The sequence below is a fragment of the Thalassophryne amazonica genome, chromosome 20 (genome assembly GCF_902500255.1).
Source record: "Thalassophryne amazonica chromosome 20, fThaAma1.1, whole genome shotgun sequence".
Classification (NCBI taxonomy): domain Eukaryota; kingdom Metazoa; phylum Chordata; class Actinopteri; order Batrachoidiformes; family Batrachoididae; genus Thalassophryne; species Thalassophryne amazonica.
The window spans coordinates 18,021,084-18,047,103 of record NC_047122.1 but is presented as its reverse complement, the minus strand read 5'-3'; the positions used below and the strand labels follow the sequence as shown (position 1 = coordinate 18,047,103).

Genomic DNA, 26,020 nt, shown 5'->3' with positions numbered 1-26,020 from the left:
AAAGAATTCATCACTCTGCCTCCTCCATCAGTGAGTAAATCTGAGTTTGGAGAAGAAACATTGATGTGTGCCACAGGCCAGTTCTGCTCAAACCAAATCTTTCTATGCAGGTTTCATAAGCAGAGACCATGTGGTGATTCTGCACAAAAGTCTACATGACTAGAGTTATTTGTGATACGGAACCAGTGGACTTGCACCATTCAATTCAGTTTATTTATGTAGTATTAAATCACAACATAAGTTACCCCAAAGGGATGATCTTATTAATCCCCTGAGGAAGTACATCGTCAGCAGGAAGAAACCTCAATCAGACCGGACTCAGAGGGGTGACCACCTACTTTGGCCAAACTACAAATAATAAAAAAAATCTCAGCAACAAATTGTCAAACATTCAAGACAGAGATGATGCAGTTGAGCATCCATTCATTATAAAGTCTAGTGGTTGCATAAACTAACTGTCCAAACCCTCAACCTCTGAAGTGGAACCATAGACGGTATATACAACCCCTGGCAAAAATTATGGAATCACCGGCCTCAGAGGATGTTCATTCAGTTGTTTAATTTTGTAGAAAAAAAGCAGAACACAGATTTGACACAAAACTAAAGTCATTTCAAATGGTAGCTTTCTGGCTTTAAGAAACACTATAAGAAATCAGGAAAAAAAATTGTGGCAGTCAGTAACGGTTACTTTTTTAGACCAAGCAGAGGGAAAAAAATATGGACTCCCTCAATTCTGAGGAATAAATTATGGAATCACCCTGTAAATTTTCATCCCCAAAACTAACACTTGCATCACATCAGATCTGCTTGTTAGTCTGCATCTAAAAAGGAGTGATCACACCTTGGAGAGCTGTTGCACCAAGTGGACTGACATGAATCATGACTCCAACACAAAAGATGTCAATTGAAACAAAGGAGAGGATTATCAAACTCTTAAAAGAGGGTAAATCATCACGCAATGTTGCAAAAGATGTTGGTTGTTCACAGTCAGCTGTGTCTAAACTCTGGACCAAATACAAACAACATGGGAAGGTTGTTAAAGGCAAACATACTGGTAGACCAAGGAAGACATCAAAGCGACAAGACAGAAAACTTAAAGCAATATGTCTCAAAAATTGAAAATGCACAAAACAAATGAGGAACGAATGGGAGGAAACTGGAGTCAACGTCTGTGACCGAACTGTAAGTTTACATACAGAAAAGCTAAACGAAAGGCATCATTAACACCTAAACAGAAAAAAACAAGGTTACAATGGGCTAAGGAAAAGCAATCGTGGACTGTGGATGACTGGATGAAAGTCATATTCAGTGGTAGAGAAGCTTGAATCTTCGACTGGACTGGGTTGCTTGACGCGAGGACGTTTCGCTTCAAATCGCAGAAGCTTCCTCAGCTAAAATTCTTGCTCTGGAAGTCTGACTTCTGTCTGACTCTTGTAGAGAAGAATAAAACAGAAGCCAACAAAAGCTGGAGTTTTAAACCTAACCAGACCCTCCTACTGAGAGGCAGACTGCTATAGGCTAGTGACTAAACAATAGCTCTAATTAGCAACTAATGTGCTCTAGTTAGCACACTAATGACAGGACAGCTGTCCCTCTAATGATGGGATGGATGTTTTCTGATGGCTCCCTTGATGACGTGAATGACTCATTACCATGAACAAAAGACTGAAACTCCTTTGACCTGAAAATCTTTGGAAGTTGAAGAAAATGGTCCATAACAAGGCTCCAACCTGCAAAGCTGATCTGGCAACAGCAATCAGAGAAAGTCGGAGCCAGATTGATGAAGAGTACTGTTTGTCACTCATTAAGTCCATGCCTCAGAGACTGCAAGCTGTTATAAAAGCCAGAGGTGGTGCAACAAAATACTAGTGATGTGTTGGAGTGTTCTTTTGTTTTTCATGATTCCATAATTTTTTCCTCAGAATTGAGTGATTCCATATTTTTTCCCTCTGCTTGGTCTAAAAAAGTAACTGTTACTGACTGCCACAATTTTTTTCCCTGATTTCTTATAGTGTTTCTTAAAGCCAGAAAGTTGCCATTTGAAATGACTTTAGTTTTGTGTCATGTCTGTGATCTGCTTTTTTTCTACAAAATTAAACAACTGAGATGAACATCCTCCGAGGCCGGTGATTCCATAATTTTTGTCAGGGGTTGTATGCTGGACAGAGCCTGCATGATGTCACCCATTGGTGTTCTATAGAGACCTGGAAGAGCTGCAATGACCCCTTTTCTTGACATTGCCATGTTGAGAGTCCTGCCCACACTGATTTACAATGAACTCATTAACCTCTAAAGGAGAGGAGCGTGGGTGGCTCCCTGTCACGAAAAAAGACTGAACACTCTGCCCGTCCCAAGTTCAAAGCACAAGTTAATAACTAACCTCTGTTTTGGTGAATGAATTCATATTTTTGGTGACTGCGTGGTGGTTCACATAACAGTTTACTTTGGTGTGAACAGTAAACGTTATCTGTTTCATATTTCCTCAGTAATCCTGGATTAAGTAGATGTACTGACAGCTGCTAAAAGTGCTAACTTTGTTAGCATACAATATTAAATAAAATGAGAGTTTCACTGAGCGTTAGTATTGCAACAGGGACATCTTACATGATCCATTACGGCGTTCTTCCGCTCAACAAGCTGTATTATTCCTGTTGTTATAATACTGTTGTAATACTCCAAACAGGCACAAAAGTGAGTGGTTCCGTTTCGGTCGGAGACTACAAGAGGATGAGTCGATGGACACAGCCGCTGTCACTCAAAGCAACCACACCCACAGTCATACAGAATTTTATTAATTAAAACGTTTTAATCTAAGAAATTAGAAAAAAATCCCCCGAACAGGAGGAAACTCTCTATGGAGACAAAAACCATTTTTGTACCAGGCTATAAAGATGTTTTTTCTGCGCTAAAGCCGGATGTTTTAAAATGGGCTTCCATGGGAATGTGCTCTGTTTTGAAGCCAGCCTCAAGCAGCCAGTCAAGCAACTGCACTTCCAGGTTGGGGTCAAAATGCAAGCGTGAGTTTTGCCATTTGACTGAAACAAAATTGGGATAATCAGTGAGTCCACAGTTTTGAAACTTGGAACATCACTGAGTGTCCCAAACTCCACACATCTTCCAGGCACATGATCCATAGTACAGGATGTTTTTCTTATTAGTTACAGCACCTTTAAACAGCTTCATCTCAGATACACATGACATACGCACCATAGGGTGGGGACACAGAACTCACTGCCACTCTGCTCAGGCCATTGCAATAGATTAGTCATTGGTGGGAATACGGTCTGAAGGTGTCTACAGTGTGGCTCAAAAGCCAAACCAGGTCTTCATGAAATATCTTCTACATCCAGTAACTTGGCTTCTTGCAAGCCTTCTGTGTACTGCCAACAGTTGGTCGCAGAACCTGATGGATAACAGCTTTGTGTGATGGTTCTATGGTGCACTCCGCCTCCACTCCCGACTCTGTTTTTTAGCAACTTGCTGATGCCTTGCACTGAATTTCAAACACATCTGAGACTCCGTACCCGTGCTGACGTGGTTTCCTTGAGGCACGCCCCCTAGAGATGCCTCCTGTCTGACGAATTTTCCTATAACAAGGCAAGCATAGTTGAGGCACGTTGACTAAGATGCCACCTGAGGCTTTTAATGAAAATGGTTGATGATTCTGATTTTTTTTTGTCTCTTTCTGTCATTAGTCAACTCTTTTGTCTTAATTGTCCCTCATCGTCTTTTTGTCTCAGTTTTGACGAGTGGTTTAAAAACAAACTGAGGATGAGCCTGAAATATCAATCAGCAATTTCATTTGACCGAAACTAGATTCATGAACCAAAAAAAACCCCTAACAAATCCTGAGTATTTCAGTCAGTACTGGTTTAGCGTCTGATTACATAATCTCCCTCTTTGTCTCATTTTCACCTCCTTGCAGGCATCAGAGCTCAGAAAGTGCGAGTGGAAGAGGAGCTGGAGGCGTTTCCGACCGAGTCTGTTGATCTGCGTTGTGAGTTCATCGATGGAGGAGGACGAACCAAACTCACGCAGGTGGGCTGATAAAATAATGGCTTCTTCATTTGTTTGCTGCTGCGGAAACACTCGGGCCAAGAACAAAGAAACAAAACTGGCAAGATTTTGGTGCTAGCAGATGGAGTAGATTCATTATAAAAGAAATGAAGAGAATGGTTTATGTGGCGGTCAATAAAAGTCAATAACTCCCCCGTGTATTTCTCCTTGTGCAGACAAAACACAGACAGGCTGCATCACATTTACAGGCTGACGATAAGTGGAAACCTGGAAGCCACTGAAAGGCTGACGCTGCCGTCAGCAGTGTCAAACTCTGAGAGGTTCAGTTATCCCGGGAGTGATGGTCCTGTCTCTGGGTCTTTGGTCTTTGAGATCAAGATATTCCAGAGGACAGGTGATGGAATCATGGAGGCGCTGTGTAGAGGGTTTGTTGATGTTGAAATCTTTTGCAGGACAATGAAGATGTAATTCTTTTAGTCCATGAGGCAATTGTCAGTTTTGACCTCACCACTTAAAGGGACTAAACAACACTTATAATCCAGCCTCGGTGGAGCGTGGACTACTCAAAATGTATGGTGGCCATCCCAGAACACACATACAGTATAGACACAGAGCCAAATGAGAAACCATGTTTGATATGTTGGATACCTCCAGTGTTGGGCAAGTTACTTTAAAAAAGTAATTAATTATTGTTATCAGTTACTTCTCCCAAAAGTAAGTGAGTTAGTAACGGAGTTACAGTATTATAAAAATATTAGTTACTAGGGAAAGTAACTTGCATTGCATTTTAAAAAATGTTAAAAAATGTGTCAATCAATTTGGATCCCCCCCCCCCTATGCGCAATTATTTATAATAAAACTGAATATTAAATATGTTTAATGAATTAAATTGTCACTTAATAGAATCAATTATTAACAGAAAACATTGTACATTAGGGGAGGTGATGGTCTCTAGTTGTTAAGCGTTGGACTTGAGACCAGAGGATCCTTGGTTCTAATCCCTGCCTGACCAGAAGATCACTAAGGGCACTTGGGCAAGGTCATTAATCCCCTAGTTGCACTCGATGTGTAGTGAGTACCTTGTATGGCAGCACCCTCACATCGGGGTGAATGTGAGGCATTATTGTAAAATGCTTTGGGTGTCAGGTCTGATGCAGATGAAAATGCGCTATATAAATTTACATGAATCTACACTATTATAATACTACTATAAGAAAGTTACTTTTGTAAATGTTCAAATGGAATTTTAATGTTGAATTATTCATAATAAAACTGAATGTTAAATGTGTTTAATGAATTAAATGGCCACTTAAGAGAATAAATTATTCACAGAAAACATTGTACACTAATCTATGCTACTAGCTGTGGGACAACTTTTTTTAAATGTTCAAATGAACCTTCAGCACTGAAATCAAGCACACTAACCACTTGGCCACCACCCCTGCTGTTGTAGATATTATCATTACTATGTTTATAATGGTAGAACAATCAATATAATAGATATTTTAGAAGTTTTGAGATCTATTGCACCTCAACAAGCCACAACTGGCCATCAAATAATCTAAATTTGTGCATGGCCCCGATTCACCCTAATTAAATAAATACATTAATGCTGTCTCAACAAAAACCTGAGTTTTGAACTGAAGACAGAGACTGTGTTTTCACTCTTAGCTGAGAAATTCCCAAGTCCATGACGTAAGTCCCCTTTAAAAAGTTAGAACAGAGTGTCTGCTCTTCTCTCTCTCTTAAACTCTCTCTCCTCTCGCTCTTGGAGGCCTCTGCAACCCTCTCCCTTCTTTTTCTGTAAAACGCTTAATTTCATTTTGGGTCAACAAGGCCCCATGCTAAGCTAAAATAAAGCTACCACATGGCTTCATTGATTCATTGTTATTCTTTGACAAACTTTTAACAAAGTGATAACCTGACGCTTTAAGGTGCGTCAAGTCTTTTGAATTTTTAAGAGAACTTCCAAGCTGAACTTTTCAAAATAATAGCGAATTTACAGAAACGCGACTTTCCTTTTCTGTACGCTAATTTTACAACGCTGCTTTAAAGTTTTTACTTTTTTCTAAATTCATAAAGACTTTTAATCTGGCTCCAACAAATGTTTTAAAAGCTACCAGAACCCATTTTTAACAAATGCCTTCCACGTCTGGGGTCCAATGAGCTGACAACCTGACTGCAAGCAGCCATCCTGTTGGTAAAACCAGCCGACACAAGCCTTTGGGATCACCCAGGGAGACCACTGAGTTAACCCCTGACCCAAGTGAACTCACACTGCAAAGAGCATCAACACATCGACAGGTCGTTCGAACCACCTCTTCAACGGATCATAAGTGACCCAGTTAAAGGTTCCAGAAAAAGGGTTTTGTTGTCAATGGATGCAAAGTGGCTTTTTCTTCTTTTTAAACATATTCATATGTTTATTTAATAATTTTCTTAAAATTAATTGGCTTCAAGTTTCATCACTGTGTCCATAAATGAACGTATTTAATCACTGTCCACAAAAATGTCAGTAAACTGTTCATTTCTTGTATAATTGCAAATAAAATGCAAATATTTCTGCCGTGGTTTATTTTGTGTTCAGAAGGAAACCTTTGGTCAGTCGTATCGTGGAATTCAGACTTTCAGACCTGAGACTGATTAATTAATGAATGTTTAAATTAAAGTACCTATGCTATAAATAGGTGGTGCCCCGAGGATTAGATTTGCTCTAATTAAATAATAATTATTAAACCCTAAAATTGTTCATTATTTTGGTGACCCATTAAATGAGGTCTAGGCAATCTTATTCAATTTGGGAGTTTAACAATAGTTTCACTACATTAAATTGGTGCCTCAGTGTGAGGTGCAATTCATTCCAATAATTAAATTCATTTAGAATTTTGCTACATTATTCTGGTGACCGTGTGAGGCGGATTTGTAATTTTGCTACATTTATTTTGGTGCGCCCGTGGTGGGACTTGTAAATTCACTACAAATTAAATTATACTTGTTCACATGTACATTCTTGCCTTTTTCTCTGTGAGGGAAAAGTAATGTCTGTAGTTCCAGTTGAAAAAACTAATGCTGCGTGTATGTCTCTGTAGTCTGTGTGTGAGCGAGTGTATGTGTGTTTGCATTTCTGCGTGAACTCCCGTCCACCTCTGCCTCTGGTTGACGTACCATAAAACTGTACCCTTTCTTAGCGAATCACCGTCACTGACGCAGTTGTCCTAGGGTCTCTTTATTCAGAGAGTAGCGTCAACTCAGAACATGGCGCCATTTTGGGGCCAACTGCGCTGAACTTCTGAATGAACCTTTTATTTTTCAACATTTTTTAAATCATTTAACCACATACAGCCGTACCTGTATACACATACAGGTACAGGTGCTATCAAAATAAATATAAAAATAGTTAAGCTACCAAATTTACCAAAATTTACTATTTATGTTGATTTATTTAATTAATTTAAAGCCTGATTTATGCAGCTGCACAGCTGTAATTCCGTGTCATTCATTGACGTGCGTGACAGTTTTAAAGTTTTCCATCGCTGGATTATACTTTATTCGGGACTAATTTGACCCTCAATAAGCTTTTCTTTCTACAGTCATCACCTCCAAATCAAAAGTAAGATGAACAATTTCCTCTTTTTCCAACTTGGTTGTGTAAATTTGCTTTTCTGCCAGTTGTATATGATCCTGAAATGTAATCGGTGTGCGCACTGCAAGACTGACACCACGTCATGTTGAACAGAGCTCACATAGGTGACGTGACAGTCAGATCACCTGCTGTGTGTTATGATCTGATGGTCCGTTTCAACCTGGGGTAGCCCGTCAATGTGCGCTCTGTGTGTGCGCTCACTCACTGCAGCCCGTTGTCACAGCGATATATGTTTTTATTATGTCCATGTGAGGACAGCAAGCAGGCACACTCGTGTCACAATGGACAGTTGTTAGTCCATGTCCGTCCAAACAGTACATGTTGTCCATCCGTGACGTCCAGAACCACAGATCTCCACAGCTGCTCCTGCCGGTGGCCACACCTCTGTCAGTTCAGCGCACACACCAATGTGTCACTGTGTCTGTTTGCAACTCCACACTTGTGGGGCACTTAGACAAATTTCTCATCCAGCTCAACAGTGATCATCTGCTGACTGTTTTCTTGTTAACAGTGCAAATGGCCACATATTATCTAAGTGCCAAGTGAGCGATGTTAGATGTTTGTGCGTGTCAGCTGGAATTTGGCCGACACCTGCCGCAAGAGGGTTTGATGGGCTCGCACAGTGCACACTCTGCCTTTCAGCCACTGGTGTGTACAAATATTTGTAGCAACAGGTATATGAGGCGTTGGAGGCAGCTACGATTCTACACATTTTGCATACGATTCCTGCTTCATGCGCATTTATGCGCAATTCAACCAAATTCGCACAGTGTGTGAAGGGGCCCTTACTGTCATCCTGGTGTTTTCATATAAAAGAATTTCCTGCTGATAAAGACATCATCTAATGAATATGACAAGTATCTCAGGGCATGCCCTATTTAGAGGCAGCATGCAGACCATGGGGATGAGTTAGAAAGGCTTTGTTTCAGAAGATTCACCTGCTCCGAAACCTTCAGTTTTCAACTGCCATGCACATAGCTCAAGGTTCATCCAATTTGCGTCTGAGTTGAAGAGTCAACGCAGTCGAGAATGCACTGCCTTGCTGACCTGGTAATCATGACGGACAAGCGAGGGCCCGTGGTTCTTGATGCGCCGTCTTGCTAATTTGCCGGTAGATCAGGGCAGCACATAAGCCAAAAAGTACCAGCCCTGCTACCATAAGACCAAAAATGAATAGGTCCTCGACGGCCTCCACAGAGAAGGCGCCAAGCAAGTGCCACATGCCAGGACATAGCCCGCAGGATACGTTCCATCTGGGCAGGCAGGATCCCTCGGTCCTGACCTTCTTGTAGACAAAAATGTTGTCGTTACAGCGCCAATAGGCCTGGCATATGTACTACAACATTAAACGAAGCTTCGAGGCACAGAATTTGCCTCCAACATTTTTTTGTAATCGAATTACTTGAGTAATCATTTCAACCCTATCCTGCACATTAAATTTTGGACAGTAAAATTTACTCTGCTAGAATAACATTCGGCCCCAGTCTAATAGAGTTAAATACACTCAATCACAGTGCAAATCAACTCTAACACAGTGTAAAATTAACTTTTATTGGAGTAGAAACACTTGATTTGACAAGACGGTAGAACAGTCAGTAGACAGTAGAACAGAGACCAGCTGATCAATTCCATGATAATCCAATAATAGTCCATAGATCCAGAATCCAATATAGTTTTGAGGAATTCACAAGTCTGGTGAAGTAGGGACTTGAAGGTTAAAAGCAGAGAGATAAGGGAGAGTGGAGGAGATGCGACCGCCCTCGTCTGAGGCCCAAGCTGATGTGTGATGATGGCACCACAAGTCACGTCGACCGTTTTTCATTTATTTATTTATTTATTGTTTTTTTTGACTTGTCATGTCGCTCCTCTCTGTATCAAGGGACTCTAGGTTGTCCCGCCCGTCCCAAACTATGAAAAGGGAAAAAAAAGTCATTGTAGCTCAGCTGTGGCTGAGAAATGAAATGGCTTCAGTGAGCTTGTTTATAGTAATCCGACACATTTTATGTGACAACGGTGTTGTAACGACAAGAAACAGTTAATTAATCAGGCTGCCCGTTACTGAGAAAAATAACAGCATTTGCAACTGCATTTATTTGTTTATTCCCATCAGTGGATACCTCAGGTCAAATCCAACAGGACTCCATGATCAAAGCACATGTTGATTAACGTGTGCACGAGAAGATTGAAGTGGAATAGACCTGCTGGAATGACTGATTTTCTCATCTATGTAAATACCAGCAGGATGCCAATTAAGAATATTCCTTGAACATCCCAGTACAAACACGTTTTATGAATGTTTTAATGATGTTTTTGTCACTTCTACTGTCACCAAAATAATCAGGTATGTCATTATTTTTGAGCGCCTCCTCCGCCCCCTTTATTCTAACCTCCTCTCACCAAATGCAGCAACAACAAACGTGCAAACACCAAGAAACCACTTTATTCACCAGTCAAATTGTTTCATCAAACTTACTCAGTGAATTATTGGGCGCCACCTGAAAATGTCAGAATGGAGCATCACTTACCAAATACGCTAAGCCGTTTGTTCTTCCCGTCCGATTCTGGTGTGATACACCCGACTCCAAGTGCTGGAAAGAATCAATACACAATTTGATCACTCGACACCTCAACAACACTGAAATTGCTGGACAGCAAAATTGCCCTCTGACATTTTTGTGACAGTTTTGAGCTAATGAGAGTGTTTCATCCAATAATTTGTGCCAACATCAGGGTGTTCATTCTTTCTCCTGCGGTGTTCATCTTCCCTCCCCCTCGTAGCAAGTCACAAATTTTGCCGGCATTTGCAATATGAAGTTTTATTCCATGTTCTATTCATACCACTTTAAGACAGCGGTGTGAGTGTGATTAAGTGGGGTACGGGCGGGAGCAGGAATGGTCAGCATTCAACGTTTGGATGTTGTCTCCTCTTGAAAGTAGTGTCCTTCGCACTTGAGAAATCATAAAAAAACAGGACCTTTATATTGGATGCGGTTCCTTGAAGTGTTGCCGGAACAAAGGAACCTGTTATTTCAGATTGTAATGGCTTGGTTTGTTTTTTCTCTTTGTCTAGCTCAGCAGGTTCTATGAGGTTGACAATTTTGTAAGAGGAAAGCACCTCTGCAATTCGAAGGCATTCAAGCCATGCAAATATTAGTCCATTTGCAGGAAGTGTCCAATATCACAATAATTCAAGGTTAATTAATACAGCATAGGTGCCAAATGAGCCTGCAAAGATATCACTATTGCCAAACACCTCTGTCCAGTACCAAATGAGTCCACAAGCTCTTCCAAAGCGCCTCTCAATCTCAAAGGCTGAGGGACCCAGAGACGTGTATGTGTCCACCGAGATAAGTGAATATTTCTACAACTCCTTCACCGCATGCAGATACACTTCTGAAGCTGAATCCACGAAGTCATAAAAAGCTTGAATCTTAGCCTTGATCCAGGACAATGTCAAATGCAGACACCCAGATTCATCACTCAGCTTTCCAAATGTTGCAATCAGAGGATTCATTGATTCCACAAAGATCACAAGCATCATCTGCGACGTCAAGGTCAGTAAACCTTTCCTCACCAACAAAAGCACCCATGTCACTGATTTCCACAGCTTGACCCAGCATTCATTTCATGCAAGCATTGAACAGTGCACACAGCAAATTTTGCTGTGTGCACTGTTCTACCGTCTTGTCAATCAAATGTTTTCTACCCCAATAAAAGTTAATTTTACACTGTGATAGAGTTGATTTTGCACTCTGATTGAGTGTATTTAACTCTATTTGGACTGGGGGCCGAATGTTATTCCAGCAGAGTAAGATTTACTGTCCAAAAGTTAATGTGCAGTAGGTTTGAAATGATTACTACGAGTAATTCGTTTACAAAAAATGTTGAGGCAAATTCTGTGCCTCGAAAGCTTCGTTTAACGTTGTAGTACATAGGCCAGGCCTATGTGGCGCTGTAACGTCCCCAGAAAAAACCAACAGAAGAAGACTAGAATGCATGCATGAGCTTGTAAGCACTATTCAAATTAGCACAATAGCTACCCCGCTTTCTACTACGGGACACAGAGAGTGAAATAAGCCTTTTAGGAGAAAAACCGTCCACGCTGATGCACCTGAAATAGCTTACTGCACATTTAAAGTGAAGCAGTGTGTTTGTCCTGTTTAAAAAAAAAACAAAAATCAGACAAAGCTCTGCGTGGGGAGTGGCTATTGGCACAGTGGCCGGTGGCTGCCTCTCTCTGCCCGTTTTGAGTGACTCACCACTGGCCTCACACATCTCCGTCCCCGGACACACTGAGTCTCTGGAAGAAGTCCACTCTTCCTTCTGGATTTTTGCTCAGACTTGAACTGAGTGTTTTGCTTTTTAATTTTCGTTTTTTGGGCAACACACAATGCTTCACAAACACGGTACTCAATAAAATATTTCACCCTCCGACTGAAATGCATTAGCTGAATCACAGAGAAATAGGGATTTTAAAAAAAAAATCATGCAGGGACCAAGTTCACCAATCTTAAAAAAAAAAAAAAAAAATGAAAATGGTAAAATTTTACAGTTGGGGGAAAAAAACAACAACAAAAAACAGAAAGCCACATCCCATCACCAGTTTCAGCAAATTCAAGACTTTGGCCCAACTTTGGGTGAGCTCAGAGTTCTGGCTCTCCACTCCGCACAGCACTCACAGTATCTGTGGTTTCAGCTGGCTAGTGATGTCCAGTAGCTTCTTGGGGATCCCACAAATTCTCACGGATTCCCAGAGAACCATCCAATTAACCAAATTAAATGCTTTGCGAAATCGACATAGTTTGCAAAGAAGCACTGCCGATACTGCATGCTTGCATTCACAAGTACCTGCGGATGCTAAAATGTAGTCAACAGTTGACTTCTTGGGTGTGAAGTCACACTGTTCAAGTTGATGAGCAGCAAGTAGCTGAAACTGAATCCTGAATTGAGAATGGTTCCTTGTAAACACCTTCCCCTGGCACGAGAGCAGTCTGATACACCTATAGTTGTTATAATCCAAACGATCACCCTTTCCTTTCCAGATTGAACAAGTCCTCTCTTCCAATCTAAAGAGTTGACATTGGTCCTCCAGATTGATGGCAAAAATTGTTTTTCAATGCCAGGAGAACAGCATCCCCACCCCTTGGAGTTGTTTCAGCTCCAATGCCCTCAAATCCCTGAGTTTGCCTTGCCCTTAATTGTTATAGCGCCTTTGTGACATCACCAAGACTTTGTGGTTCACAGTTGACTGGAGAATCAACTCCAAGAACCCTGGCACCATAATATCTAACATCCCAGCAGATTGATCAGCCTTAGACAGTCTGCTCACAGTAGATGGTCCAACTTCAGCAGTACAGCAGAGGCATCGTTAGGACTGAAACCGTTTTCTGCCATAACTGCAGTGGGAGAGGTGTAGGTCCTGGAGGAACAAGTGCTTTAGTTCCTCTGTAAGCAGTTGAAAGTCCTAAATCACAGATGTGTGTGTCACCTGATCACAGAATCCTCTAACAAGCCTTCTTATCCATCACAGCCTGATTTCTCAGCTCCTGCACATCCAAAGAGAGTCCATCAAGCTGTGCACTATGACTCCTCTGGATGATGCTTAGAGTGCCTCAGAAGATTAAAACATCTTCTCCATGGCACTGACAGCTCCAATGCAGTCCTCAGGAACTTCAGGGTCTGTTTGTGGAAGTACTTCCCAACAAGTCCTCCAGCAAATTGCATACAAATGTTCTGAGAAACAGTCTGATCTTGAAGTCTGGCCAGATTAACCTTGGGCACTGACCAGGCAGTAGCCTGCAATCCTCAGTGAAGCTACAACAAGCCTGTGGTCAGAATTCACAAACTGGGCACTTCTGTAGACCCTACAGTTCTGCAGGATTCTCCAGTGTTTTTCCCACAAGGACATTGTTGATCTCCTTGGCAACGCCCGAGCAGTAGAATACCCATGTCGAGGGGGTACATCTGGCAGTTGTGTACACTAGCAGTTCTGAGGCCCTGGCATTTTGGCATTGTGCCATTTCTACCACGTTTCTAGATCTATGCGGATGAAGGGCAGTCCATATAACCAGCCCTGTCAGTGCCTGTGGTTGAATTTAAGTCACCCATGTCCAATAAGGTGTCAACTCTGGGGCTATCATCATCTCCAAGTGAACCGTGGGAATAAAAGGTCTCCCCGCACAGAGACGGCAATGATTGCTAGAGATAGTTATAGAAAACTGTTCCTGTGGAATCAATAAGAATGATTGAGTCCACTGACATCAATAGCCTTTGTGCATGATGATCCCTTATCGGTTTTTCAGTTCCCATTACACTGGAGTGGCCGTTGTTTTTAGAGTGTGTATCAGGAAAATGATCATTTCTCTACATTTCAGTTCTACATCTACATTTCTCTAGCGAAGCTGCTTCTAAGAGAACGGCGAAGCAGTGGGTCGCTGTTTCTCTCAGAGCAGCGGGTCCACAATTTCCTCATTACCCCCCTCAAGCCATTAAAGATGTCAATTGTGAGTCACCTTTGTTCTGATTAAAGTCACTACTGGGACTATTGTCTTGTTGCGGGCAAGAAACAGAATCGTCCTCTGTGCCACACCGGAGGTTTATTGCGTTCCTTATTAAATCTTCGTGGGGCAGCACATGCGATGGTTCTCTGGCGTGAGCTGGACCTGCTTCACCAGTTCGTAAACTGAAGTTACTGTCTCTCATGTAAAAGGAATAAGTATTCTAATAGCCTCGGTTTTGTGGGTCTAACTGCGCAACTCCAAACGCTGCACGGCTCTCTGCCGAGTAAAGTTGGAAAGATAGATTTCGGTCCGAAATTATAACTTCAAAGCAAATGACTGTTTTAAATCAATGACACCTCTTTTCAAATGTAATACATACAACAACTACAATCGACTAAAAACCACCCCAAAATGAGATGTCCTCCGTCTTTATGAATTACATTGATCTTGACGTGCAGTGCAGCCATTTGCAGACAACAGCTCAGGGGCTATGGAGTTAAATTTGTCTCATTAATAGAGTTTGCTCCATGAAGAGCAAAAACAGGAATCTTTCTTCTTTGCTTTGGAACTGTGCAAGATGTTTTTATGGCGGATGAAGTGCCAATCCCTCCGTCAACCCTCAAAGGGATGAACTGTGGACCAGATGACCACTACAGTTCTGGATGCAGAACAATGCCCAGGTGTACACACAAATTAAATACACAACCGATTTAAAATAAATAAATACCATTGATACCACTGTTGACCCTATTTTGTGCAGGGGAGAGTGTGACTGTTGCCATGACGAATCAAAAGCTGATTGGGCCACTGATCCATCAATGAAAGGACCTTAGACCACTCAAAGGAGAAGGATCTTAAGTCTTCCCATAAAACAGGCAGCATGGTGGCTTAGTGGTTAGCACTGTTGCCTCACAGCATGAAGGTCATGGGTTTGATTCCCACCCGTGGTCTTTCTGCGTGGAGTTCGCATGTTTCCGTGGGTTTCCTCCAGGTGCTCTGGTTTCCTCCCACATTTAAAGACATGCAGGTTAGGTGAATTGGAAACTTTATAATATTCCAGGTCATCCCTTGCAAAAGAGATCTTGATCTCAATGGGACTAACCTGGCTAAATTAAATAACATCAAATCATGATCTTTTTTTTGTAATCTTTTGTTTTGTTTGCTTTGCATTTTCATAAAACTGTCATGTTTGTGCTCATTTTGTTGTGCAGAAGATAGGTTTACAGCAGATAATTTTTACTATTTTGTTGAGAAATACTGCTTATAAAACTTAGCAAATCCTACATCCAGAGCACTGGCTCTGTTTGATTCTTAGAGCATTGTTCAGGACATTCAGAGGTACTTCAAAGTGCTTTGTATGAGAGGCAGAGGAGTCGGAATTCATTCTTCTTTGTCTGATTCTGTTGTTTCCAGGTGTCTTGGATATGGGAAGGGTGCTGATGGCAAAAGGGACAACATTGCTGTTTTCCATCCTATGTATGGAAAAAGTTTCCCCAACCCTGCCTTCCAAGACCGGGTTTCCTTCCTGCACAACACACTGGAGTACCCGTCCATTAGGATTTCTAACCTAAGAATGTCCGACGCCGGCCGCTATACCTGCGAGTACGCCACCTACCCCTCTGGAAATGAACAAGGGACCACCACCCTCATCATGCTTGGTGAGTAAAATGGTGTTGTCTATCCACTGGTGATTTTGGGTCTCATTACTTTGGACTGGAAACAAGAAACACAACAAAGTGCTGAACTTTGCAGCTCCTGAAAATACATGTTTTAGTGCCTCTGAGAACAAAAGATCAGCAATATTTCAGCTCTGCTGCAAAACGAGCTGTACTTCCAGCAGCGATTCAGAAGCTGTTCTGCTTTGACAAATGTGTCCCTTAGGGCCCCTTCACACATAGTGTTTATATCTACAACTCAGGGCGACTCATGGTGGAACAGCTCGTATGAGCGAACTACGAAGCATCGCACCGACAGGCAGGCATGCACGATGCTGCTGCAATGGTTCATGCATGCGGGAACACAGTGCCAGCAGTTGTGCGATGTGAAGAAAAAAAAAAAAAACATGCTGTGACGGTTTTGTGAATGCAGGAACACCGCAGCTTTTCACAAAATAATAAATAATAATTACAGGCCACCCACGGGACTCGAACCTGCACATTCCAAAAGTTCTGATTGCCAGTCAAAAACTTTACCACTGAGCTACCATCACTATCCTGTGAAAGGTGCGGGAAAATGCCTGATATCAAGGACACGTATGTAGTTTAAAAAAATAAACCACACACCATATAAAACACAGCATTTTATTGAATCCCTCTTATCAAGTGGACAATACAAATGTGATCCGACTGTTTCTCCATAGATGAACCATGGTCACAGACATAAAGTCATGAAATGACAAGAATGGAGCAGTGCGCTCGTCTCATCATGTCCACTTCAGCTGCCGTGTGTCCAACCAGCCCCATGCACATCCTGCTTGACACGCGTGTCCTTGTGGACGGTGCACTGCAGGACTGACACCACGTCATGTTGAACAGAGCTCACATAGGTGACGTGACAGTCAGATCACCCGCTGTGTGTTATGAACTGATGGTCCGTCTCAACCTGGGGTAGCCCGTCAATGTGCGCTCTGTGTGTGCGCTCACTCACTGCAGCCCGTTGTCACAGCGATATATGTTTTTAATTATGTCCACGTGAGGACAGCAAGCAGGCACACTCGTGTCACAATGGACAGTTGTTAGTCCATGTCCATCCAAACACAGTACATGTTGTCCATCCGTGACGTCCAGAACCACAGATCTCCACAGCTGCTCCTGCCAGGTGGCCACACCTCCTGTCAGTTCAGCGCACACACCAACGTGTCACTGTGTCTGTTTGCAACTCCACACTTGCGGGGCACTTAGACAAATTTCTCATCCAACTCAACAGTGATCATCTGCTGACTGTTTTCGTGTTAACAGTGCGAATGGCCACATATTATCTAAGTGCCAAGTGAGCGGTGTTAGATGTTGTGCGTGTCAGCTGGAATATGGCCGACACCTGCCGCAAGAGGATTTGATGGCTCGCACAGCGCACACTCTGCCTTTCAGCCACTGGTGTATGCAAATATTTGTAGCAACAGGTATATGAGGCATTGGAGGCAGCTACGATTCTACACATTTTGCATACGATTCCTGCTTCATGCGCATTTTATGCGCAATTCAACCAAATTCGCACGATGTGTGAAGGGGCCCTTACTGTCATCCTGGTGTTTTTCATATAAAAGAATTTCCTGCTGGACAAAGACGTCATCTAATGAATATGACAAGTATTCTCAGGGCATGCCCTATTTAGAGGCAGCATGCAGACCATGGGGATGAGTTAGAAAGGCTTTGTTTCAGAAGTGGCATGGATGTAAAGTCTCGACTTTACACAGAGGCTTTGTTCTAAAACATCTTGTTCCTGGAAATGTAACATCACAGTTAATTAGCGATGATTCGCTATAACTCAGATGGGCAGCCATCATTTCAAAACAAATACAGGTGATATTGTTATTCTTAATCAGATTTCACAACTCCCAACTTTAACTTGAGTAACTTATACCTTCACTGATCTCTATATAACACTGGATAGCTCATTGGCCAGTATTTTTGAAGCAAATCGGCCACCATATTACCACTTGCTTGTACTGCTCCTGAACGGTCTTTCTACCGATCTTTAACTAGGCACTCACAATTTTATTCTCTGTGATTTTTGCCAAAAAATGCCTTCATGTGCAGCTATAAACTGTGTAAATTGCCAGAACAGAGGCTGTGAACGAACATTTCACCTGTGAGCATTATTGAAATGGAAAGTAATGAACAATAATTTGAAGGGTTCTATCCCTTATTCCAGCATAAAGGCATAGATAATAATAATGATAATAATAATGATAATAAGTGGCTTGTGTGTAGCCACGTGTTGAGTTTTGTGTTGGGCGAACAATTTTAAGACATTCATCAGGTCTACTTTGTGCATAGTTTTGGAGCTTTAGGCGTTGTTACTATGAGCTTTATTACTAATATTAGGCTGAAACTAATGGAGCTATGTGTAATAAATATTATCATTGCAAGAGAAAACCAACTTAACCAACTAGTTAAGTGGTGGTTTATTCTTCAGTGCACTTTTAAAAAAATCCACTATTGCTGTATTATCTTTATGACTTTTGTTATCCATCCACTTTTGTTCTTGTTCACTTTTGGTATTTATTTTATGGTATGGGATTTTGCCAACTTCTGATTGGCCCATTCGCCAGTTTTCTGAGCTGTACCACATGCTGAGTTGACCGCTGGTGGAGCCAAGTAGACTGCGCATGCGAAACGAGTATACCTCGCGTGCAGCGTAGCCCAAGCTAATCCAGCGACGCCTTCTATTGATAACGCCCAATCAGATAACGCGATACAACACCCTACTTTGGCTGTCAGTTTTTTGACAAGATGGCAGAAGACAGGTTTGCATCTGTTAGTGACGCTGACTTAAAATGATTTTTACACGAAAAAGATGCGAAGAACACCCGCAGAAATACACAGTCAGCAGCCAGCCTGTTTTGCAAGTACGTCACTGAAAAGGGACATGCGCCCAACTTTGAAACTTATGACAGACGGATGCTTGACAGAGTACAACCCCTGGCAAAAATTATGGAATCACCGGCCTCGGAGGATGTTCATTCAGTTGTTTAATTTTGTAGAAAAAAAGCAGATCACAGACATGACACAAAACTAAAGCCATTTCAAATGGCAACTTGCTGGCTTTAAGAAACACTATAAGAAATCAAGAAAAAAAGATTGTGGCAGTCAGTAATGGTTACTTTTTAGACCAGCCAGAGGAAAAAAATATGGAATCACTCAATTCTGAGGAAAAAATTATGGAATCACCCTGTAAATTTCATCCCAAAACTAACACCTGCATCATATCAGATCTGCTCGTTAGTCTGCATCTAAAACGGAGTGACCACACCTTGGAGAGCTGGTGCACCAAGTGGACTGACATGAATCATGGCTCCAACACGAGAGATGTCAATTGAAAACAAAGGAGAGGATTATCAAACTCTTAAAAGAGAGTAAAATCATCACGCAATGTTGCAAAAGATGTTGGTTGTTCACAGTCAGCTGTGTCTAAACTCTGGACCAAATACAACAACATGGGAAGGTTGTTAAAGGCAAACATACTGGTAGACCAAGGAAGACATCAAAGCGTCAAGACAGAAAAACTTAAAGCAATATGTCTCAAAAATCGAAAAATGTACAACAAAACAAATGAGGAACGATGGGAGGAAACTGGAGTCAACGTCTGTGACCGAACTGTAAGAAACCGCCTAAAGGAAATGGGATTTACATACAGAAAAGCTAAACGAAAGGCATCATTAACACCTAAACAGAAAAAAACAAGGTTACAATGGGCTAAGGAAAAGCAATTGTGGACTGTGGATGACTGGATGAAAGTCATATTCAGTGATGAATCTCGAATCTGCATTGGGCAAGGTGATGATGCTGGAACTTTTGTTTGGGTGCCTTTCCAGTGAGATTTATAAAGATGACTGCCTGAAGAGAACATGTACATTTCCACAGTCATTGATGATATGGGGCTGCATGTCAGGTAAAGGCACTGGGGAGATGGCTGTCATTACAGTGCATTCTTGATTTCTGATAGTGTTTCTTAAAGCCAGAAAGTTGCCATTTGAAATGACTTTAGTTTTGTGTCATGTCTGTGATCTGCTTTTTTCTACAAAATTAAACAACTGAATGAACATCCTCTGAGGCTGGTGATTCCATAATTTTTGCCAGGGGTTGTACTTGGTCGATTTTACATGGAAGCTAGACAGGCAAATGGCGAACTTTATAAGAAACAAGCCTGATGACTCTTCGTCACGGACTCAACAGGCATCTCCAGTCGATCAATGGGATGTCAGTTGGTGCAGTATGACAGTAATAATAAAGAGTTGAAACTTGAGATTGATTTTTCAGTTTTAGTATGTTTGACAAACTCCCAATTCTTGTTTACCATATAATAAAGCAGTTATAGACTTTTGATTTTGGTGTACCCGTGATTATGCGGAACTGGTCAGGGTGGGGTTCACCCTGACCAGGTCCGCATAATCACCCTGACCAGGTCCGCATAATCACGGGTACATCGAAATCAAAAGTCTAGAGAGAGAGAGAGAGACCAAACTGATATTTGACACATTAAACCAATCCAGTCAGCAGGCCGAGGCTCCTAAACTGAGCAGTAGAACATTTGGCCTTATTTAATATGCAAAACTTAAGAGTTTAGTTTGAGGATATTAATAATATGGGCCCTATGGTCTTATCGTCATTGCTGACATTCATTTCTTGTAGCCAAGTCCCCTTCTCGAAACTCTGAACTTTACTTTCTCCTTAAAATTTATGGCAGTTCTTTTTTTCCTCTCTGAGCTGTAAACTTTACACAAGCCAATGAAGCAGACCGTGCCTCAACCTGCAGTCGTATTCCCGTCCTGCTGCCTTCATTCTATCCAATAAGATGCAACGTAATTGGCTGTCTTTTATTTTTTCTGATTTTATACACTATCATTCACTGTCAAGTGAGTGATTCTTCATTCACACCCCAATAAGTGATAATCGGATTGGCCGGGCTGCTGCTGTATCCAATAAGACATAATACAATTGGCTGTCAGCATTAATGCATTCATAGTTCAATAAGTTGTGATATGATTGGGGTGCTGGTGGTTCGAGATCCAATAACATCTAATGCCAGTGGCTGTGGATACAATATGATTGGATAAGGTTAAAGATTGTGGCCTTCCACTGTCTGTGAGGCAGTTAGTGGATTTACATGGAGCTGCATCCATCCCTGAGCTGCTGACAAAAGTCGACCAGTAGGTATTTCCCAGGTTACCATTGTGCTTTGTGCCAACAACAGCACTTTAGGAAGCTTAGCCCTCATCTAAATGCACGCCAGCCAGAATATGTCTCCTGTGTGAGAAAGCCAAGTTCACCCTCTCTGCTGCGCCACATTCTTGGCGAAAACTCGCTTCCAGACTGGATTTTGTTTTCTTTGTGGAGTGTCACAAAGACAAACTCTAAACTGGTCCTGATGGGGGAACACATGAAAAGAATTATAAACCGCCATGAAGCGACTGAAGGAGTGTAATTAAGTTATTCTAACTGTTGTGTTTTTAAAATTGTGTCTCCGTAGTAATTTCCCGAAGTGATTTCAGGCAGCAGATAAAAAAAAATCCTCACACCTGCACTCACAATTAACTTATGTGTTACCTGTAAGCGTTTGCTCATAAAAGCAGCCTTGAATTCTGCCTTTCATCTGGCAATGAAAAAAAAAAAAATAAGTGCAAAAGTGTCCAATTGTACAGAAAATAAAATAAAAAAAAAAACAGCAACGAACAAGTGATGTAATAAAACATTTAACTCCTACAGCTTTAATTAAGTTGTAGTTAGGTTTTATTACAAAGCTTTAACAAGCTACCAAGCTTGTGAGCAAGAAGAAACCGATAAGTCCAGTTAATATCAAACGACAAAGTAAATGGTGACTTCAGATAACCAAAAAGTAGCGCAGGTTTTTACTTTATACAGAACATAATCTGTAAATCTAATTTCCTTCAGTTTACCCTTTAAGCTTGTAATGATTAGTTTCATGTCATTCCATGCAGTTTACGTGACTTTTATACCCTCTGACATTTGCTAAGGTAGCAATCTGCAACGCGGTGACGTAGTGCTGCATGAATATTGGAAATACCTGACATTGTGATATTTTGTTTTCTTTTTTCTGGATATATGTTAAAAATAGGAAACAAACCACACATTGCCTTAATCTTCCTTAAACTCAAACTCAAAGCAGATAGAAGGCAAGATGGCGGCGCGATGGAATGCAGCAGCTCGAGCCCCCCTGCAATTGTGCACTGTTTTGTGTTTTATAAGTTTATTTGTCTCCTGGCACAAAACATGCCACAGCAACCCCACCTACAGGACCGCTTTTTCATGGACCCGAAAACATTCCACCAGAGATAGCGAGACCGCCAGCACCCCACGGTTTACCGGCGCTATCAGGCATTGGAGGTGGTGCAGGGAGAGAAAGCAGAAGCATGGATTGCTAGCTCAGCTAATAACCAACCACACAGCCTCCACTAGCATCTATCTTTCTCACAATGGCAATCCTTGCAAACCAGATGGATGCCAAGTGTGAGGCTAGCAGGCCGCAACCATTCACTGCTACAACCGGACTGAAGCTTCCAGTAAGAGCATAGGAGGGGGCACTCTGTGTTGACGTGCATGAGACTGGTGCTCTGACAGTAGAATATAGACAGCCACTCGCACTGGACCTAGAGGCCCATGTCTGTCCAGTGTCGACCCTTTTACCTGCCACGGGAGGTACTGTTGTGACTGCTAACAAAGGAAGTTTAGACCCTGATCAGAGCTCATAACTCTGCCTTCAGGACAGGATACAGAGGCTCTATACAGCACCACCAAGCAAGGAAAGTAGAGGGATACCTGACGGACAATAACTCGCGTCAGATGTGGAGGGGCATTCAGTTCCTTAACCAACTCTAAAGGCCACCCCCTCCAACATCCTTCGGCACTAGCGGCATGCTGGCAGAAGAGCTAAAGAGCTTCTTTGCTCGGCTTGAGACTGCCACCACACACTTGCAGTCACTGCTTCCCGCTGGTTCCAGCACCTCATCTCTCTCTCCAGGAACATGAGGTGAGGAAAAACCTAAGAGCAGTGAACCCCAGGAAAGCTACTGGCCCTGATGGTATCCCGGGGGTGATGATTAAAGCATGTGCAGACCAACTGACAGGGATCCTCACCAAACTCTTCAACCCTCTCCCTGACACATGCCACAGTCCCCGCAAGGCCTCCAGCATCTTCCCCATCCCCCCAAAACCTGCCATAGACAGCCTGAATGATTACAGACCCATTGCCCTGACAGCTGTAATCATGAAGTGTCTGGAGCAATCAGTCTCCCAGGACATCAGGGACTACCTCCGTCCCTCCCCTCGACCCACACCAGTTTGCCAACAGAGCAAACCAATCTACGGAAGACACCATCACCCTCACTCTCCACACAACACTGAGCCACCTGGAGAAAGAGAAATGCTATGTGAGGATGCTCTTCGTGGACTACAGCTTAGCATTTAACACTATCATACTGAACATTTTCATCACCAAACTGCTGAAATTACAGCTCCCCCACCCCATGTATAACTGGATTAAAAACTTCCTGACGAGTCGCCACAGTCTGTGAGACTCAGAACCCACCACTCCTCCACACTCACATTCAGCACTGGTTCCCCTCAAGGCTGCATTCTGAGCCCTCTAGTGTATGCCCTGTACACCTTTGACTGCTCTCCAACCCACCCAACCAACCGCATTCTAAAATATGCAGATGATACCATAGTGGTTGGACTCACCTGCGATGGGGCCGAAACAGCGTACAGGGCCAAGGTGGAGGAACTGTCGCTCTAGTGCTCAGAGAACAACCTGACCCTGAACGTTCATAAGACAAAAGAACTCCTCATGGACTTGAGCACCCACATCTCCACAGACACTGATACATGAACATTTCCAAGTCACTGAATATGTCTTGAACTTTATTTACATCAGTTATGAAGAAATACAAACAGTATGGTGACTCTATGGTAAATCTGTGTGGAGTAGACAGTTCTCAAAAACTGAGTGACTGTGCAATAAGGAGAAGATTGAGGAAAGCCACCAAGACACCCAGACAACCCAGAAGAAGTTATAGGCTTCTGTGGCTGTGATTGGAGAAATTGTGCCACAGTGCATGTTTTGCATTTTGTATCCCCAGTTATACAGCTTCATGATGAAGGGGTTTCTAAAAAAGAAGACTTGAAAGTTCAGCTATAGATTGCAAGAAGGTACATTTGAGAATCAAGCCTAGAAATGATGTTTTGGTGAAAGAAAATCACATGCATGTCGCCGTGTGTGTGTGAGAGAGAGATGACTGATGTAAATTGAATTTTGTTGGCTATTTTTCAGAAGTTATATCTGATTGTAGTCACAGTATGGGTTAGAAAAACAAAAAAAAAAAATGTTTTCTTCAAATTGTTACCCTGCTGAGCAAAACACACACGCACACACACACAGAAAAGCAGCGTGTCGATTTCAGTGAACAGCACAGAGGATAATGGAATAAATGCTGTTTGGTTTGATTAACTGCAGGAGTGGATATCGGGTGGAAGTCGACCACACAAATCCTGAAATATCATCCTAGTAGATGTAAGAATCAAAATTTCAGATGTATGAAGGTTTTCTCACTAATAATTCTTCTCATATAGAATAAGTGCAGCTCTTCTATTTGACAGTCAAACAGGCTGCTGGTGTTCACAGCAGAGCAAGAAGCTTCTGCCATGTGGAAGAAAGACAGCAGACATGTGACGCCTTTGTAAGCAGCATGCAAAAGTGAGGACATGTGGGCGGATGAGTAACACCAGCTGTCTGCAATTACAACCAAGATGGAACAACCAAACAACCACTCATATTTTTAGCAAGAAACTCAGCTTACTTTAAGCCTTTCTGAACACTTCGAGGCTTGACGTATTTGTGCAGGTGCTTGTCTGGGGAGTTAAAGGGCAGAGGAACATACAGCAAACAGGTGGTCTGAGGAAATATATCAGACAAACAGAGCACAAAGGACACAAAAACCCAGCAAGCAGCAGAGAAGGCGGCAAATTAAAATGGAAAAATACCCAAATTCCAAAAGAGAAGACAATCCTTTGCTCATGTTTCCCACGTTGGGAGACTTCATTGATGCCACATGCCGTCCCATCCCACACATGTTGGAACTGCCCTCGGTCCTCAATGGCAACCAGGCAGGTGGCTGACTGGTCCATCCCCACCTCCCAAAATGAACCATCTGTCCCCTGCAGCCAGGTGAAGCATGGGCGTGTCCTTGCCCTTTTCCTGTTGGTGGTGTTCCTCATCTTAGTGTCCCTAACTAAGTGATATCAGAGACATCCTGTCGCTAGTGTTGTGTGTGGGCCGCTGAAGAGGAGGTACTGCTGGCCCATCACCACCAGAGGGCGCCCTGCCTGGAGTGCGGGCTCCAGGCACCAGAGGGCGCCGCCGCCTGATGAGAGCAGCCAGGGTGACAGCTGTCACCCATTACTGGACACAGCTGACTTCACTCAGTACGGAGGTATATCAGCAGGACAGCGTCTCCACCTCAGTGCCGAGATATCACCTTGAGTTTAAGGTAATCACCTCTGCAACATATATCTGTGTGACGATACTGTATAAACTTTTCAGGACAGCGGAAGGCCAAGTGTTCAGATAAGTACTCACCTTTCCTGCTTCAGTGTGACAAGAGGTGGAGGCGGCTTTGCCCCTCTCATCTACCGGGTGCGGTCGCATCCCAACCTGTGTGTTTGTGTTCTTTCCCGCCAGCAGTACCGGATCCGACGAGCGGAGGCAGTGGCCACCTGGGAATTCGGGACTTGGCGGTTCCAGTACTTCTGGGTTTCGGTGGCAGAGGAGATCTGGGTGGTTCCGGTTCAACTAGGACGGACGTCTCCTACCTTCGGGCCTGCCCACAAGACACCAGCAGATTTCGGCTTACACCTCCAAATTGCTAATTGTTGTATCAGTTGTGCTATTTTCACAACAGTAAAACTTGTTCTTACTTTTCTCCATTGTCCGTTCATTGCGCCCCCTGTTGTGGGTCCGTGTACCTACACTTTCACAACAGGATATCTCGGCCAGCGTCATGGATCCCGAGGGGCGTCAACCGGCTGTTGAACGGCCACTGGAAGACGTGGCGGAGGCTTCGGGAGGGGTAATCGGTGAGTTGCAGCGGATCCTCACCGCTTTCACCTCTCGGATCGATTTAATGACC

General features: G+C 42.7%; 1 protein-coding gene across 1 annotated transcript in view; it reads left to right on the top strand.

Moving 5' to 3' along the window:
• Nucleotides 1-26,020, top strand: part of LOC117501453 (nectin-2-like) — a 113,253-nt gene that overhangs the window by 4,166 nt on the left and 83,067 nt on the right. Inside the window, 3 exon segments of the mRNA XM_034160356.1 lie at nucleotides 3,926-4,038; nucleotides 15,574-15,591; nucleotides 15,593-15,818. Of these exon segments, the coding sequence (XP_034016247.1) occupies nucleotides 3,926-4,038; nucleotides 15,574-15,591; nucleotides 15,593-15,818 (357 nt within the window).